The following is an 18441-nucleotide window of genomic DNA, read 5'->3' as shown; positions in this document are numbered from 1 at the left end:
ACACATCTGGAGAGAGCAGGGGACCCAGGAAGCCCCAGAAGGCTCAAAGATATCAGGGCGGCCCTTGAATGGTTAGGTCTCACAACCCTGTGAGGAGCCCACCGGCATCTCTGGGAGGGTTAACTTAGAAGGGATCACAGGATCTGGTCCGCGTTAGGGAGAGGGGGAGTGTTTTGGACTGGCACTGACAGGACATAAGGTAATTCTGTGATTAGGTTTCTCAATCCATCTTATCTAGAAGGAAAGAGGAACGAAGCAGAACTAATGCCCTAACTAGTCAAGAAGCAACAGTCACTCATATCAGCCAGGATAGGGGGCTGTTGGGTCATGTTTGTGGTCTGGACAATGTTCCTGTTTTTGAGCTCAAACATGACTACAGCTGGTCCTGTTTTGTGTTGACCCATCACCGAGGCAGAGCCGCGCTATCAGGTGCTGGTGTGCTATGAAGTTGTTTATGTTCACAGGAGCACACTGAGGCCCTCCCAGCAGCCCCAGGACTCGCGGTGCCAGGCCACTTCCTGATTCAGGGGCTGTTCTTCTCTTCCCCCCATACCCTGCGGAACCAGAGGCCTGCACAGTTGGTCCTCAGAACCTAGGTCTGCGGCATGGAGAGCTCTGACGTGGCCAACTGTGCTGCTCAGGGGTTTGCTTAGAGAAAGACATTGCAGCTGGGCTCTGGTTACACACCCTCCCACTGCCCTGCAGTGTCTCACAGAACGGTTGCTACACTGAAGTCATACAGAATCTGTCAGCCACCTGCTGCACAGGTCGTTATCAGAAACAAACCTGGCTACTGGCTCTGGTACCAGATCCTGAAGATGAGGACCTCGATGGCCAAACCCAGGCTGTGAAAACCTGCCCTAGGGTCCAACTGGCTTTCCCTGGAGGACCAGGTGGCTTTTTCTTTTTAAAGCCTAGCCAGCCACAAACTATTCTACTTGACCCATCATATTTATGTGGTGTTTACATAGGTGCAGCAAGAATGTCCATCTGAGCATAAATTCCCCCTGGGCTCACCAATAAGACATTCAGGGCTTCATGATCCACTAACGAATGGACATTCCACCTGGTTGGTGGGAATGGCAGTTGTGCCACTTATGACATCTGCTAGGGTCAGGGACAAGTTTGGGATGAGAATGTTCATCCACCCATGTTACCCCTGCGTAGGTACTGCAGCTGGCATCATGTTCTTGAAGAGAGTGGTCATCTCTCTGGGCACTCCCCCAGGTAGCCTGTGCTTGCATCTTTTTCAAGGTTTCTGGGTGTTCTTTCTCAGGGAAACATGATCCACTGGAGCGGTGGTCATTTTAAACATCTGAAAGTCTCAAACAACCATGCTGAGTACCCAGGGTAAGTGAGCATATGGCAGGTGGCTTAAGCCTGATGGTCACATAGCAAGTAGCATCCATAGCTATAATAAAGAAAGATGAACAGTCACAAGTGTTGATGACAATGGAGAGAAATGGGAAGCCCCACAGCTAGGGGTAGGAATGTAAAAGACTGTAGGCACTGTGGAAAACAGTGTGACAGTTCCTCAGAGTGTTAACACGGAGTCACCGTCTGACCTGGCAGTTCCACCTCTAGCCATAAACACCAAATAATTGAAAACCTGTACACAACTGCTCATAGCAGCATTGTCCACAATAGTAAAAAGGTAGGATTGGCCCAAATATCCATCTGTGGCTGGACGGATTAAAAACTGATCTATCAAAAAAAAAAAAACAAAAACAAAAACAAAAAAAACAAAAAAACTGATCTATCTCTACAATGGAATGACTCAGCCATGAAAAGGGAATGAAGTAGTGACACCTGCTACAGTGTGGGTGAGCCTTGAAAACATGATGCTCAGTGAAAGGAAGCAGTTACAAAAGGCCACATATTATAGCATTTCATTTATATGAAATGTCCAAAATAGGCAAACCTATAGAGGCAAAAAGTAGGTTAATGAATGCCAGGCACTGGGGGGCAAGAGGATGGGAACGGGGAGTGAGTGCTCCTGCAGATGGCATTTCTTGTTAGGGTGATGTGCTAAATAAAGCTGATTGCAGTGATGGGTGCACAGCTCTGTGATGCTACAAGTTACTGGATTGTAGACTTTAAATGAGTGAATTGTGTGGAATGGGAATTATATCTCAATAAAGCTGTTATCAAAAAAGAAAGAAAAAGGAATATCCAAGTGGGACGCAGACTGAACTGCACGTGTAATTATCATTTATCACAACAGGAGTGGGTCTTTGTATGTTTTGTTCTTGTTTTATTTCTGTGGGGTTTGTTTTGTTTTTTCTTGTCACTTGAGGTGGTAAAACTCCTTTAATGTAATTAAGCAATTCTTTCAAAGCAGGTTGGCGTGTCTGAAGAGTAGTGGCTGTTGTAGCATGGAGGGTCCCAACATGAGTGCCCACTGTTCCTGAAGAACTAGCGTTTGTGGATAGAGCAGTGATGGCCTCAGCAGAAGCATCTGCTAACGTGAGGTCAAAAACATGTAATTAATAAGCAACATCCCAGGGGCGCCTGCGTGGCTCAGTCGGTTATTTTTTTTTTAAGATTTTATTTATTCATGAGAGGCACACAGAGAGAAAGAGAGACAGAGACACAGGCAAAGGGAGAAGCAGGCTCCCTGCGAGGAGCCTGATCCAGGACTTGATGCCAGGACCACACCCTGAGCCAAAGGCACACTCAACCGCTGAGCCACTCAGGCGTCATCCCATGGCTCAGTTGGTTAAGCATCTGCTTCCAGCTCAGGTCATAATCTCAGGGTCCTGGGATGGAGGATGGAGCCCCACATCATTGGGCTCCTTGCTCAGCAGGGAGTCTGCTTCTCCTTGTGCCCCTCCCCCTGCTCTTGCTGGCCATCTCTCTCAAACAAATAAAATCTTTTTTAAAAATAGGGGGGATCCCTGGGTGGCTCAGCGGTTCAGCACCTGCCTTTGGCCCAGGGTGGGATCCTGGAGTCCCAGGATCAAGTCCCACGTCGGACTCCCAGCATGGATCCTGCTTCTCCCTCTGCCTGTGTCTCTCTCTGTCTCTCTGTCTCTCTGTCTCTCTCTCTCTCATGAATAAATAAATAAAATCTTTAAAAATAAATAAATAAAAATAGAAAAATAAATAAATAAAAATAGGGCAGCTCGGGTGGCTCAGTGGTTTAGCGCCGCCCTCAGCCCAGGGCGTAACCCTGGAGACCCGGGATCGAGTGCTGCGTCCGGCTCCCTGCATAGAGCCTGCTGCTCCCTCTGCCTATGTCTCTGCCTCTCTGTCTCTCATGAATTAATAAAATCTTAAAAATAAATAAAAAATAAATAATTAAAATAAATAAACAATACCCCTGAAAATACACACGTTAAATTCATAACAAGTCTCCCGGGCCATGACCATTGGCAAGAGTGGGGTATCAGGTCAGTTCTGGGGAAAGGAATTTTTTGAGTCATACTGGCCTGGCACTTTGCATGTGTTATTTCTGTGTAGGCACACGCACATATGCATACTTCCCCTCCCTGCCGGAACCTCAAATGGAAAGTTTCATTTCCAATTTAGCAGGCAGGGAAGCTAAGACTCAGAGAGGTTAAGTCATTTGCACAAGGTCACACAGCTGTTCTGGAAGAGTCACGCACCATCTCCATAAACCCAGAGAGGACAGGTGCTCCACCTTCTGTGGGGAAGCTGGGGGAGATTGCTCTTTAGCCAACGACACCCCTGAGCGGGGCTCTTGCCGTGGACTGCATAGAGGCAGTGTGTATCATGTCTAGAAGGGTGGGGTGGGCCAGGAGTGGGGGCTCCAGGGGGTTAAGCCAAGGACCTTCCCTGCAGACTTCCCTAGGAGACCAGGACGAGGAGGCTGCCATTGTCTTGTCCAAGAATTGACACAAGTGGGGCCTGACCACAGAGGGGCCCAAATCATTTCCCGGTCCTGCAGCAGCTGGCTCACAGCTGCGTCCTGGGCACTGGGGTGTTCACGAGCCCCGGCTCTAGCAGGAAGGAGAGCAAGGTTTGGCAAGGGCGTCCTCACTGGGGCCCCTGGGTGGGCAGGGCCATGCAGGGTTCGGACCTGTGGGAAGCCAGCTGCCTCTTGCCCTATTTACCCCCACTCTCCACCCCCACCTCCAACCCCACCAGAAACCCTAACACCTGTGGCGCATTTGGTGTGGGTCTGGAGACCAGATTAGCTCTTCAGTCTCTTTTCTCTACATCCTCTTTTCTCAAAAGCGAGGCTCTCCTAACTCCAAGAACTCTCTCCTGTCCTGACCCTAGAGGCTTCAGAGAAGCGAGCTGCTTCCCCATTACCTTTGCCACATGCCTCTTGGAAGGGGTCATCGCTCTGACATAACTGAAGGACCCTTTGTTCAAACACTCAGCAAGTTTTAATTGAGCACCCACCCTGCCCCATGCCAGGCTCCACGCCCACTTGCCCACGTTCTTTGGTGTCCTAGCAACCAGAACCTCTCATCCGAGCTCCGGCCAGGACAGAGGTCATTTTCTCCCTGACTGCCATGACCTGCAGCCTCCCTAGGCCTCTGAGGACCTGTCCGCACAGCTTGTGGGTTCTGTGAAGGCTTGTCCCCAAGGACTCCCAGAACGCCAGCCCAGCCGGCCCTCCCTGCAGGATGAGCTTCTCGCTCACGTTCTCCGAGCTGGTCAACATCGCCATCCCGCAGTGCGGGGTTGTGAACTTCAAGGCGCTGCACCTCCTGCTCCAGGGCATCTTGGAGCACATCCACATGGGTGAGCTCAAGAAAGTCCTCTCAGGAGATGAAGACTTTCTCCAAACCTCGCCTACTGTGTTCATGCCCCGGGAAGCAGACGCCCAGCCCATCCTCAACCCCATGAAGAGGCTCAGCGATATCTTTGACCATGTTGTGAGCCGCATAGACAAGATGGAGAGCCAGCTGGCCACGCTGCAGGACCTGCCTACCACTTCCCAGCTGCTGGAGGGCAGCCAGGGCACAGGCCAGCCTGCTCAGGATCTATGGCACCTGATAAAGCTCCGGAAGATGGTAGAGGGTAATGAAGAAGCCACAGCAAAGGTAAACCACCTGGCCTCCAGAAGCTTCCTGCCCTTTATGCTGTCTTCCCAGGCATCTTAGCCCCCATTCCCTTATGCCCCTTGTGATGGGCTCCCCCACCCCCCAAACAGGGGCAGGAATGGGGCTTTGAAGTCAGGCAGAACCAAAGCTCCAAGCTTGCATTCTTTGTCAAGTGTTGAGGAAAGAAGCCAGACACAAAAGGCCACATGTGGTATGGTTCCATTGGTATGAAACAGACAGCTCCATGGAGACATGAAGCAGACTAGTGGTTGCCAGGGCCCGGGGAAGGAGGGGCAGAGGGAAAGTTAACCTAGTGTTTTTTTTGTTTTTTTTTTAAGATTTTATTTATTCAAGAGAGACAGAGAGAGAGAGAGAGAGAGAGAGAGAGGCAGAGACACAGGCAGAGGGAGAAGCAGGCTCCATGAAGGGTGCCTAACGTGGGACTTGATCCCGGGTTTCCAGGATCACGCCCTGGGCTGAAGGCGGCACTAAACTGCTGAGCCACCCGGGCTGCCCAACCTAGTGGTTTTGAGGTCTGCTTTTGTGTGATGAAAAGAAGTTGGAAACACAGACCAAAGTTCACCATTCCCTCATTCCTTTATCTCCTCACTGTCCCCTTCACCCTTGCAACTCTGGTGGGCTCCCTCCCCAGGAAAACAACCACTAGAAGGAGTGCTCATTATGCTCCAGGTGAGCTGGAGGCTTAGCCTCTTTGATCTTCACAGCACCTCTGTGAGACAGGTGAGCAACTGAAGCACTGAAATGTTAACCCACTTGGGGTGATGCAGTGGCAGAAAACAGCTGGTGCAAACCTGCACCAAGAAATCAGAGGAGAGGCATAGGAATGTGGTGTGCTGAGTGTGGTCCACTTACCAACTGGAACGGGTAGGGGGATGATCATGGTTTCCTCCTCCCAGGATTGCCTCGAGATTGATGCTAAACAAGATAATGCGTGGGAAGTGCTCAGCACAGAGCTCGGGTATTCTGGTCGTCCAGTCTGTGGTCACCGTTAATATTATCTAGAGACTTGAACCTTGGAAGATCAGGACCTCAGCAAAGTCGGGCCCCTGGAGCCCTGAGGGACAGGGAGAGGGATCAGTCTGGCCAAGGTGGGCTGAGAGGGAAGGTGGCATAGACCAGTGCTAAATCAAGCACTAAGTGAAGCAGCCAGACACAAAGGACCACGTACTGCAAGCTTCTATTTCTTTTCTTTTTTTTTTTTTAAGATTTTATTTATTCATGAGAGACACGGGGGGCGGGGGGGGGGCAGAGATGCAGGCAGAGGGAGAAGCAGGCTCCATGCAGGGAGCCCGACATGGGACTCGATCCCAGGTCTCCAGGATCACACCCTAGGCCAAAGGCGTCGCAAAACCACTGAGCCACCCAGGATGCCCATGCTTCAGTTTCTATGAAACATCCAGAACAGGCAAATTGGTGGAGATAGAAAGTGGATTAGCGGTTGCCAGGGGCTAGGAGGTGGCGGCAATGGGAGTGCTTGCTGACGGGTACAGCGTTTCTCTTTGGGGTGATGAAAGTGTTTGGAAACTGGATAGTGATAACAGCTGCCAACCGTGTGAATGTACTGAATGCCACTGAATTCTTCGTGTTACCATGCACACGTATGCACGCACAGGCACACACGCACACAAAGCAGAAATTGGCAGAATTGAGTAAAAGAAAAAAAGGCACCATCTCACTATACCCTCTACAAGAGACACATTTTAGGGACGCCTGTGTGGTTCAGTGGTTGAGCATCTGCCTTTGGTTCAGGTCGTAATCACCAGCGTCCTGGGATCGAGTCCAGCATCAGGTTCCCCACAGGGACCCTGCTTCTCCCTCTGCCTGTGTCTCTGCCTCTCTGTGTGTGTCTCATCAATAAATAACATCTTAAAAAAAAAAAAAAGGCACACACACATTCTAGATTCAAAAACAAATAGGTTGAAAGTAAAAGGATGACAAAAGATATTCCATATAGGCAGTAATCAGAAGAGAGCTGGAGAGGCCACAGTGCACGTGTCAGACAAGACCAGACTTTGAGATTTGTTGCTAGAGACAGAGAAGGCTGCATGTGTGGCCCAGTTGAGGTTACGGAGGCCTTGGAGGCTGGAAACGTGGGCACAGTGTCAGAGCAGCCTGCCCCTGGCCTGCCTTGATGGGTGAAGTCTTCCAGAGTGTACAGTACTGAGTGACCCAGCTGGCTTGTGAAGGGGGGCTGGCAGACAGGCTCGGACACGGCTGTGAAGCCCTCAGAGGACTGTTTGTGCACCTAGGATTAGAGAATGTACCTCCCCCAACCCTGGCTGAGGTTGCTGGGGGTTACCACAATGACCAGCTCCCTCCCACTACCCCCCCAGGGGGTTGCCATGGTAACTGGCTCTGGGATTGGTACAAGCTGCTTAGCTAAGTGTCTGCACCAACTAGCCAGTCAGGCTGGCCAGACCAAATGTCATGTCGACATCCAAGTCACCTCGCCTGCCCTTCCTCTGGGGTTGGTTGGGTTAGAGTCCTCTGCCATCCTTTACAAGCCCCTGTCAAGGTGTGAAGGCTCAAAGTGGGGAAAGACTAGCCTGCCAACCCTAGCACTCACCCCTGACAGGGTAAATAGTGCCCAGAAAACTAGAGCTGGCAACAAGAGGGCTCTTGAGAGAAGGTTTGAGACGCTCCACAGGCATGGTTAGCACACCACCAGATCTGGGGCTGAGATTGCAGCGTCCCTCACCCTCACGGATAATTCTCTGTGGTGAGGATTGTGTTGTGCCCTGTGGGATGTTGGGCAGCATCCGGGCCTCTACTCTCCAGGTGCCAGGATCCACCCGTAGCGGTGACAACCAAAAGTGTCTGCAGACTTTGCCATATGCCCGCCGGGAGCTAAGTCGCCCCCCTTGAGCGAGGAAAACTAGGTGCCCCGTGAGCGCAGTGTGTACTTGCCCTGCAGACTCGGGGCGGCTGCCACCCAGGGCTCCCGAGCCAGCTGGAGCACGAGCTCCACCTGGAGAGCTCTCCCAGAATGGCAGGCTCCCAGGCCCTGGCCTCACCTCCTAGGCCCGGCCTAGGACTCCCAGGCCCCCGCCTTCCCCACCCGGGCCCCACCCTCATCTGTGGCCCCGCCCACAGCGCCGAGGCCCCGCCCTCATCCCCAGGCCCGTCCCTCATCTCCCAGGCCTCGCCCACAGATCCGAAGCCCCACCCTCCTCCCGAGTCCCGCCCGCAGCTCCCAGGCCCCACCCTCATCCCAGGCCCCGCCCCCTCCCGAGTCCCGCCCACAGCTCCCAGGCCCCGCCCCCTCCCGAGTCCCGCCCACAGCTCCTAGGCCCCGCCCTTCCCTCATCCCCGGCCCCGCCCCCTCCCGAGTCCCGCCCACGGCTACTAGGCTCCCGCCCTCCCCACCTGGGCCCTTCCCTCATCTCCCAGGCCCCGCCCCCCTCCCCACGCCCGTCCCTCACCTCCCAGGCCCCGCCCTCCTCACCCGGGCCCCTCCTTCATTTCCCACGCCCCACCCTCCCAGGCCCTGCCCTCCCGGGTCCCGCCCACAGCTCCCAGGCCCCGCCCTCATCCCCCAGGCCCCGCCACTGTAGCGCGTTTTAGGAAGTGGCCATCTGGAATAAGCTAACGCGCCACAGTGGTCAGGAGCCCAGCCAGATTCTAGAAAGCTGCGCCTGGAAGTCCCTGTCTGTCTCCTCGAGACGTCGGTTGTCTCCGCTGTGATGAGTCCTGGCCGCTGGCCTCACAGGAGAAAACCAGAGACTCGTCAGTAGAGCGTGCGACTCTTGATCTGTGGGTCATGCGTTCAAGCCCCACGTTGGGCAAGGAGCCTACTTAAAAAAAAAAAAAAAAAAAAAAGTTCTGGCTGACCTTGTTTCCATAAATAGAGCCTCAGTCTCCTGAGGGGGTTGTAACAACCCGTTGTTTTTCCTGACTTCAAAACTCCCTTTCCATTTTACTCTCCAACCAAAAAAACTCCTGCTGTAGATCCTGAAATTTTTTTTTGATCCTGCAAATTAAAATGATTTTAAATTTAAATTAATTTTTGAGAACTTCATAACAAAGCTGAAATGCATGGAAGACACTTTAGGGTTTAGAGACTGGAGTCAAGGTTGCTCCAATAATGGTAATGAACTTTCTGTGTTGCAGCACGTCTTCATTGTGCTGGCGAGTGCCAAGTGCAGTTGCCTTCCTGTTCCCTGGGAGGAAATGGTGTTAGCATTCCCATTTCCCAAAGCTCTGGGACTCCTGCCATGTAGACCACTCCCCCCAGGCACCCGAGGGGGAAGGTGCCTTGGACCTCCTTATCCACCCCCTACAAACTTCTGTAAGTGCTGGGTCCCCATCCCGAGCCTATATCCCTGAAGCTCCTTCAGAGAGACAGACAGTCAGGGCAAGCCCCCACTACTGGTGCCTGCACAGGATCCAGACATCTTGGGATTCATTTCTGGGATGGCAGATTCCAGGACTCTCTTCCTCTGAACTTGGCTCCATCCAAGCCCTGCTTGCAGGCTGGGGGCCCATGTGGATATTACCCACTTAGTCTCCCACCAGCGTGGTCCAGACCTTGACCCTTCTTCCTCCCTAGGCCTGGAGCTCAGGGCATGTCCCCAAGCTTCTGCTTGGCAGGCTGGGTCTGGGAAGGGAAACCATTAACTGTGCATCTTAGGAGAGTGTTCCCCAGTGAGAAAATGGTCTCTCTGTTCTGTGTGCATACATTACCCAAGGAGCAGTCTGCCTGTAAGGTTTCCTCTCTTTTTTTGAGTTTGCCCTGGACTACCTGTGTATATATGTGTGTGTTGGGGAAGTCACTCTTTTTTCTAAAAAGATTTATTTGTTTGTTTGTTTGTTATAGACATGGGGGGGGTGCAGAGACACAGGCAGAGGAATAAGCAGGCTCTATGCAGGGAGGCCGACGTGGGACTCGATCCTGGGACTCCAGGATCGCACCCTGGGCCAAAGACAGGCGCTAAACCACTGAGCCACCCAGGGATCTCCTTGGGAAGTCATTCCTACTCAGGTAACTTGGTCCTGTGGTTGCCCCCAGTGAGACGGGGGAGAGGGAAACATCTGTGCACAGGTGAAGGATCTGGACTTCACAGATTTCCCCAAAAGCATTTTCCATCTACAACAGATAAGGACTTATAAAACCCTTCCCATAAATACCATTACCACTCCCAACAAAACTAACAACTCCCAAATACCCATCCAATAGACTGTGTTGAACTTCCCCCAATTTTTCCTAAAACAAAAATGAGATAGTTTACAGCTTTGTTTAGATATATTCATACATATGTTCACGTGCATACTAGAATATTCATCCATTTAAATGGATAGATCTTCTTGCTCCTCCCCTTCTCATGCTCTGTGTGTATGTGTCAAATAAATAAAGAAACAAATCTTAAAAAAAATAAAATCCCTGAACTATATGCTCTATCTATCTATCTATCTATCTATCTATCTATCTATTTAAGTAGGCTCCATGTCTAACGTGAATTCATGACCCTGAGATGAGTCATATGCTCTATAGACTGAATCAGCCAGGTGCCCCTGAACTGTACACTTTATTTTTTTCTTAAGATTTTATTTATTTATTTGATAGAACACAAGCAGGGGAAGCCTGGGAGGCAGAGAGAGAGGGAGTAGCCTGACCCAGCTTGGACCTGAGCTAAAGGCAGTTGCTTAACCAATTGAGCTACCCAGGTGCCCTAGTTCAGGGATTTTAGTGTAGTCACAGAGTTCTGTAACTATTACAGTCAAGTTTAGGACATTTTCAACAGCCATCCCAAACCCCTTAACCATTAGCTATCATTCTTCTTTCTGTTCCTCCTTGAACACCACTCTTGCACTTACCACGATATCTTTTTTTTTTTTTTACCATGATATCTTTAAGGATAATCCATGCTGTCACATGTATCAGTACTTTATTCTTTTCATTGCCAAATGGTATTTCCCTGGATGGATAGACTACTCTTGTTTATCAGTTGGTGAACATATGGCTGTTTCCGCCTGTAGACTCCTAGCCACTATGAACAATGGGATATGCATTTTCCTGTGGACGTATGTTTTCGTTTCTCTTGGGCATATACCTCAAGGAGGAATTGCTGGATCGTGTGATAACTATATGTTTCAGGTTTGAGGAACTGCCAGGGTGTTTTCCACAGCATTTTATGTTCCCACTATAGTGCAGTGTGAGACCTCCAATTTCTCTACCTCCTCACCAACATTTCTTAGTTTTTATCTCTTTGATTCTAGCCAAAGGGTATGGGTATGAAGTCTACCTTATTGTGGTTTTGATTTGCATTTTCCTGGTGACTAATCGTGTTGAGGACCTTTTCATGTGCCTAGAGTAATGTCTGTTCAGATTTGCCCCATTTTAATTGGGTTGTCTTTTTATTATTGAGTTGTAAGAGTTAATTATTTTTTTTAATTTTTTTTAATTTTTATTTATTTATGATAGTCACAGAGAGAGAGAGAGGCAGAGACACAGGCCGAGGGAGAAGCAGGCTCCACGCACCAGGAGCCTGATGTGGGATTCGATCCCGGGTCTCCAGGATCGCGCCCTGGGCCAAAGGCAGGCGCCAAACCGCTGCGCCACCCAGGGATCCCAAGAGTTAATTATATATGGGGCGACTGGATGGCTCAGTCTGTTGAGTCTTGGTTTTGGCTCAGGTCATGATCTCAGGGTCCTGGGATTGAGTCCCGTGTCAGACTCCATGCTCAGTGGAGAGTCTGCTTGAGGATTCTCTCTTCCTCTGCCCTTTTCCCTGCTCATGGGCACATGCTCACTTTCTCTCTCTCAAATAAATCTTTACAATAAGAGACTAATTTATAGTCTGGATATATGATGCCAGGTATGTGATTTGTAAATATTTCTATCATTGTGAGTTGTCTTTCCACGTTATTGACGGTATCCTTTGATATGCAAAGTTTTAAATTTTGCTGAAGTATAATGTGTACATCTTTCATTTGTCACATTTTTTTTTTTTTTTTTTTTTGGTGTGGTATGCTTTTGATGGCATACCTAAGAAACCATTGCCTGACCCAGGTCATGAATATTTACCCCTATGTTTCCTTCTACAACATAGGAGTAAATGGCTTATAGTTTCAACTCCTGCACTTTCTCTCTCTCTCTCTCTCTCAAATGAATTAATAAAAATCTTTAAAAACCTTTGACTCTAAAAAAAAATATGCCAGACCATATTTGCCCAAAGTCCTCCAATACTTTCCCTTTTGTTAATTTTGATAGTTTTGAATACCAAAATTATCGCAGTGACCATGTCTTACATTTAGGTCTAATAGCCATTTTTGGGCAGCCCCAGTGGCGCAGCGGTTTAGCGCGGCCTGCAGTCCAGGGCGTGATCCTGGAGACCCTGGATCGAGTCCCATGCTGGGCCCCCTGCATGGAGCCTGCTTCTCCCTCTGCCTGTCTCTGCCTCTCTCTCTCTCTGTCTCTATGAATAAATAAATGAAATCTTTTTTTTAAAAAAAGAGCCATTTTCATTTAGTTTTTTTTATAGGGTGTGAGGTAGGAGTCCAACTTCATTCATGTGGTTATCCAGCTGCTCAGTACCATTTGTTGAAGACAACTCTTCCCCTATTAATTTGTTTTGGTACTTTTATTGAAAATAAACTGACTGTAGACATGAGTGTCTATTTCTGGACTTTCAGTTCTCTTCCCTTGATCTACGTATATTTCCTTATGCCAGTACCACACTCTCTTGATTACCGTAGTTTTGCAGAAAGTTTTGAAGTCAGGAAGTATGAATCTTCTAGCTTTGTTCTTCTTTTTTAAGATTGGCTATTATGAGTCCTTTGTATTATCATATGAATTTTGGGATCAGGCTATCCATTTCTATGAAAAAGAACACAGTGGCATGTTTATTGGTATTAAGCTTAACCTGTAGGTCAATTTGGGAAGTAAATCTCCAGTCCAAGAACACAGGGTGCTGTTTATCTATCTATCTATCTATCTATCTATCTATCTATCTATCTATCTATCTATCTATCAGCTTTATTGAGATGTAATTCACATACCATATAATTCACCCATTAATAGGATGTACAATTCAATATTTCTAGTCTATACACAGAATTGTACAGCCATCACCGCAGTCAATATTAAATATTTACCCCCAAAAGAAACTTTGTACCCTTTATCACCACTTTATTCCCTCAGTCCTCATTCCAACTTATCCCTAGCCCTAGCCAACCACTAACTTGCCTTCTGTCTCTATAGATTTGTTTATTCTAGATCCTTTCATATAAATGGAGTGATGCAATATCCAGACAAAAGATGTTGTCTTTTGTGTTTGGATTATTTTGCTTAGCATCATATTTCTGAGATTCATCTTTCTGGAATCAGCACTTCATTCCTTTTTATGGCTGAATAATACTCCATATAGCAAACATATCATGTTTTGCTTATCCATCTGCCAGTTGGTTGACATTTGGCTATGAATGTTCATATACAAGTTTGTGAACCGTTTTTATTTCTCTTAGATATATACCTAGTAATAGACTTGCCAGGTCATTTGGTAACTCTATGTTTAATCTTATGAGGAACTGCCATATTCTTTCCTAAAATGGCTGTGCCATTTTGCATTCCCACCAGCAGTGTGTCTGAAAGTTTCTAATTTCTCTGCATCCTCACCAACACTTACTATTATCTGACTTCTTAGTCTAACCATCTTCATGGATATAAAGTGGTATCTCATTGTGGTTTTATGTTTCCCTAATAACTAATAATGTTGAGTATCTTCCCATGTGCTTATTGGCCACTTGAATATTATCTTTGGAGGAATGCCAATTCAGATTTTTGCCCATTTTAATTGGGTTATTTTTCTTTTTTTGTTGCTGGATTCATTTTGCTAGTATTGTGTTGATATTTTTGCATCTGTATTTTAGTTTTGTTTTTGTTTTTTGGTTTTTTTTGTATTTTAGTTTTGTTGTAGAAGCTTTGTCTGATTTTGGAATCAGGGTAATACTGGGCTCATAGACTAAGTTTGGAATTCTTTTATTTTTTGGAAAAGCTGTGAAAAATTGGTATTAATTGTCCTTTAAATTTTTGATAGAAGGGACATTTGGCTGCTCTGTTGGTAGAGCAGACAATTCTTGAATTTGGGGTTATAAGTTCAAGCCCCATGTTGTATGTAGAGATTACTTAAAAATAAAGAGCTAGGGATATTGAACTCGAGTTGGAAGAGGCGAGTCCGGTCTCAAAATGGAGGGCCATGATCCAAAGGAACCCGAGCAGTTGAGAAAACTGTTTATTGGTGGTTTGAGCTTTGAAACTACGGATGATAGTTTAAGAGAACATTTTGAAAAATGGGGCACACTTACAGATTGTGTGGTAATGAGAGACCCCCAAACAAAACATTCCAGGGGTTTTGGTTTTGTGAGTTACTCTTGTGTTGAAGAGGTGGATGCAGCAATGTGTGCCCGACCACACAAGGTTGATGGGCGTGTAGTGGAACCAAAGAGAGCTGTTTCTAGAGAGGATTCTGTAAAGCCTGGTGCCCATCTAACAGTGAAGAAAATTTTTGTTGGTGGTATTAAAGAAGATACAGAAGAATATAATTTGAGAGACTACTTTGAAAAGTATGGCAAAATTGAAACCATAGAAGTTATGGAAGACCGGCAGAGTGGAAAAAAGAGAGGATTTGCTTTCGTAACTTTCGATGATCATGATACAGTTGATAAAATTGTTGTTCAGAAATACCACACTATTAATGGGCATAATTGTGAAGTGAAAAAGGCCCTTTCTAAACAAGAGATGCAGTCTGCTGGATCGCAAAGAGGTCGTGGAGGTGGATCTGGCAACTTCATGGGTCGTGGAGGAAACTTTGGAGGTGGTGGTAATTTTGGCCGTGGTGGAAACTTTGGGGGAAGAGGAGGCTATGGTGGTGGAGGTGGTGGCAGCAGAGGTAGTTATGGAGGAGGTGATGGTGGATATAATGGATTTGGAGGTGATGGTGGCAGCTATGGTGGTGGTCCTGGTTATAGTAGTAGAGGAGGCTATGGTGGTGGTGGACCAGGATATGGAAACCACGGAAGCGGATATGGTGGTGGTGGTGGAGGATACGATGGTTACAATGAAGGAGGAAATTTTGGAGGTAACTATGGTGGTGGTGGGAACTATAATGATTTTGGAAATTACAGTGGACAACAGCAATCAAATTATGGACCCATGAAAGGGGGCAGTTTTGGTGGAAGAAGCTCGGGCAGTCCCTATGGTGGTGGTTATGGATCTGGTGGTGGAAGTGGTGGATATGGTAGCAGAAGGTTCTAAAAAAATTTCAGAAGGAAAGGGCTACAGTTCTTAGCAGGAGAGAGAGCGAGGAGTTGTCAGGAAAGCTGCAGGTTACTTTGAGACAGTCGTCCCAAATGCATTAGAGGAACTGTAAAATCTGCCACAGGAGGAACGATGATCCATAGTCAGAAAAGTTACTGCAGCTTAAACAGGAAACCCTTCTTGTTCAGGACTGTCATAGCCACAGTTTGCAAAAAGTGCAGCTATTGATTAATGCAATGTAGTGTCAATTAGATGTACATTCCTGAGGTCTTTTATCTGTTGTAGCTTTGTCTTTTTCTTTTTCTTTTCATTACATCAGGTATATTGCCCTGTAAATTGTGGTAGTGGTACCAGGAATAAAAAATTAAGGAATTTTTAACTTTTCAAAAAAAAAAAATAAAATAAAAAAATAAAGAGCTAGGGCAGCCCCGGTGGCGCAGCGGTTTGGTGCCGCCTGCAGCCCAGGGCGTGATCCTGGAGACCCTGGATTGAGTCCCATGTTGGGCTCTCTGCATGGAGCCTGCTTCTCCCTCTGCCTGTGTCTCTGTCTCTATGAATAAATAAATAAAATCTTTAAAAAAAATAAATAAAGAGCTAGGAGTCATTGGTGATGTCATCTGGGCCTAGGCTTCTCTTTTTCATATTTTTTTGTCATATTTTTAAAAATTATTGTTTCAATGTCTTCACTTGTCTTAGATCTATTCAGATTTTCTATTTCTTCTTGAGTCAGTTTTGGTAGTTTATTCTTTCTAGTAATTTGTCTATTTCATCCAACTTAACTAATTTATTGGCCTACAATTGTTCATAGTATTCCTTCATAAGTCCTTTTATTTTGTAGAGTCAATGGTAATGTCCCCTCCTACATTTCTGATTGTTCTCTTTTTTTTTCTTGGTCAGTCTCAGTAAAGATATGCTAACTTGGTTGATGTTTTCAAAGAACCAGCTTGTAGCTAAATTGATTTCCTCTTATATTTCTGTACTTTATTTTGTTAGTTCCCTTTTTATTCTTTCTTGCTTTAGTTTTTCTACTTGCTTCAGGTTTAGTTTGCTCTGCTTTTTCCCAGTGTCTTTTTTTTTTTTTTTCTTTTTTTCTTTTTTTTCCCAGTGTCTTAAGGTTATGTTTAGCTGCATCCTATAAGTTCTGGTGTTATGTTTTCATTTTAATTCATCTCAAGGGGATCCCTGGGTGGCTCAGCAGTTTGGCGTCTGCCTTTGGCCCAGGATATAATCCTAGAGTCCCAGGATCAAGTCCTGCATCGGGCTCCTGGCATGGAGCCTGCTTCTCCCTCCTCCTGTGTCTCTGCCTCTCTCTCTTTCTCTGTGTGTGTCTATCATAAACAAATAAATAAATCTTTAAAAAATAATTCATCTCAAAGTGTTTTTTTTTTTAATTTCCTTGACGATCTCTTCTTTGACCCATTGGTTATTGAGAAGAGCATTATTTAATTTTCATTTATTTGTAAATTTCTAATAGTTTCCTCTGTTATTTATTTAAATCTTGGGATCCCTGGGTGGCTCAGTGGTTTAGTGCCTGGCTTGGCCCATGGTGTGATCCTGGAGTCCCGGGATCGAGTCCCACATCGGGCTACCTGCATGGAGCCTGCTTCTCCCTCTGCCTGTGTCTCTGCCTCTCTCTCTCTCTCTCTCTCTCTCTCTCTATCTGTGTGTGTCTCCCATGAATAAATAAAGAAAATCTTTTAAAAAAATCTGTTGTGGCCAGAGTACACATTTTGCATGATTTCAGTCTTTTTAAAATGTATTGAGGCTTGTTTTATGGACTAGCATATGGTCTGTCCTGTAGAATGTTCTGTGTGTGCTTGAGAAGAATGTGTATTCTGCCATTGTTAAGTGGAGTGTTCCGTAGATGTCTGTTATGTCTAGTTGGTTTATAATGTTGTGCAAATCTAGGGGTGCCTGGATGGCTCAGCCAGTTAAATATCTGCCTTAAGCTCAGATCATGATCTCAGGGTTCTGAGATTGAGCCCCAAGTTGGGCTCCCTGCTCAATGGATGAGTCGGCTTCTTCCTCTCCCTTTGCCCCTCCTCCTCCTCTCTCTCTCTCAAATAAATAAAATCTTAAAAAAATAATGTGCAAATCTATTTTTGTGCTGATCTTCTATTTTATTTATCTTCTATTTTATTTATCTTCTATTATTTTATTTATTATTGAAAATGAAATATTGAAGTCTCCAACTATTCTTGTTGAATTGCCTATTTCTTTTAGTTATGTCCACTTTTGCTTCATATATTTTGGGGTTATGTTGTTAGGTGCATATGTGTTTATAATTATTGTATCTTCCTGATGGATTGACAATCTTTTTTTTTTTTTGACAATCTTATTATTATAAATGTCTCTCTCTGTCTCTAGTAATAATTTTTGTCTTGGAGTCTATTTTATCCAATATTAGTCCGATAGCCATTCCAATTCAGTTTTTTTTTTAAGATTTTATTTATTTATTTGAGAGAGTATGAGTGGGTAGGGCAGAGGGAGAGAGAAAACCAGACTCCCTGGTGAGCAGGAATCCTGACATGGGGCTCAATCCCAGAATGCTGAGATCATGACCTGAGCCAAAGGCAGATGCTTAACCCATTGAGCTACCCAGGTGCCCCTCCAGTACTCCCCTCTTTAAAAAAAAATAAAGATCTTATTTATTTACTCATGAAAAACACAGAGAGAAGCAGGGACATAGGGAGAGGGAGAAGCAGGCTCCCCATGAGGAGCCCAATGAGGGACTCTATTCTGGGACTCCAGGACCACAACCTGAGCCAAAGGCAGATGCTCCATCACTGAGCCACCCAGGTGCCCCCTCTTCAGTTCCCTTTTGATGACTGCTTGCAAGGTATATCTTTTACTATCCTTTTGTTTTTGACATATTTCTATTTTTGACTATATATTGTATCTTTTGTAGACAGCACGAGGTTGGATCATGTTTTCTTATCCATTTTGCTAGTGTCTGCCTTTTTTTTTTTTTTTTTTAATTTTTTTATTTTATTTTTATTTTTATTTTTTTTTTTAATTTTTTATTTATTTATGATAGTCACAGAGAGAGGGAGAGAAAGAGAGACAGGCAGAGGGAGAAGCAGGCTCCATGCACCGGGAGCCCGACGTGGGATTCGATCCCGGGTCTCCAGGATCGCGCCCTGGGCC

At 46.3% G+C, this 18441-nt stretch overlaps 2 protein-coding genes across 5 annotated transcripts in view; both read left to right on the top strand.

The window, feature by feature from the left end:
- Positions 1 to 4251: 4251 nt before the first annotated feature.
- The window catches only part of C6H16orf96 (chromosome 6 C16orf96 homolog), a 44676-nt gene continuing 30486 nt past the window's right edge, over positions 4252 to 18441 (top strand). Inside the window, exon 1 of one of the 4 annotated variants that reach the window (XM_038540527.1) lies at positions 4252 to 5018. In XM_038540527.1, the coding sequence (XP_038396455.1) occupies positions 4599 to 5018 (420 nt within the window). In that variant the 5' untranslated portion in view covers positions 4252 to 4598. Of the gene's footprint in view, positions 5019 to 9865; positions 10021 to 18441 lie in introns of those variants that run through there. The other 3 variants (XM_038540531.1, XM_038540528.1, XM_038540530.1) reach the window with 3 other exon arrangements.
- LOC102151489 (heterogeneous nuclear ribonucleoprotein A3-like) lies at positions 14190 to 15673 on the top strand. Its single transcript, XM_038540532.1, has one exon. The coding sequence runs from the start codon at positions 14224 to 14226 to the stop codon at positions 15289 to 15291; it is 1068 nt and encodes a 355-aa protein (XP_038396460.1). The 5' UTR covers positions 14190 to 14223; the 3' UTR covers positions 15292 to 15673.

The sequence above is a fragment of the Canis lupus genome, chromosome 6 (assembly GCF_011100685.1).
Source record: "Canis lupus familiaris isolate Mischka breed German Shepherd chromosome 6, alternate assembly UU_Cfam_GSD_1.0, whole genome shotgun sequence".
Taxonomy (NCBI): domain Eukaryota; kingdom Metazoa; phylum Chordata; class Mammalia; order Carnivora; family Canidae; genus Canis; species Canis lupus.
The sequence above is the reverse complement of the archived record's forward strand: the minus strand, read 5'-3'. Positions and strand labels throughout refer to the sequence as shown.

Excerpts from the sequence above, each read along its gene's own strand:
- LOC102151489 (XM_038540532.1), top strand. The coding sequence starts at position 14,224 with ATGGAGGGCCATGATCCAAAGGAACCCGAGCAGTTGAGAAAACTGTTT.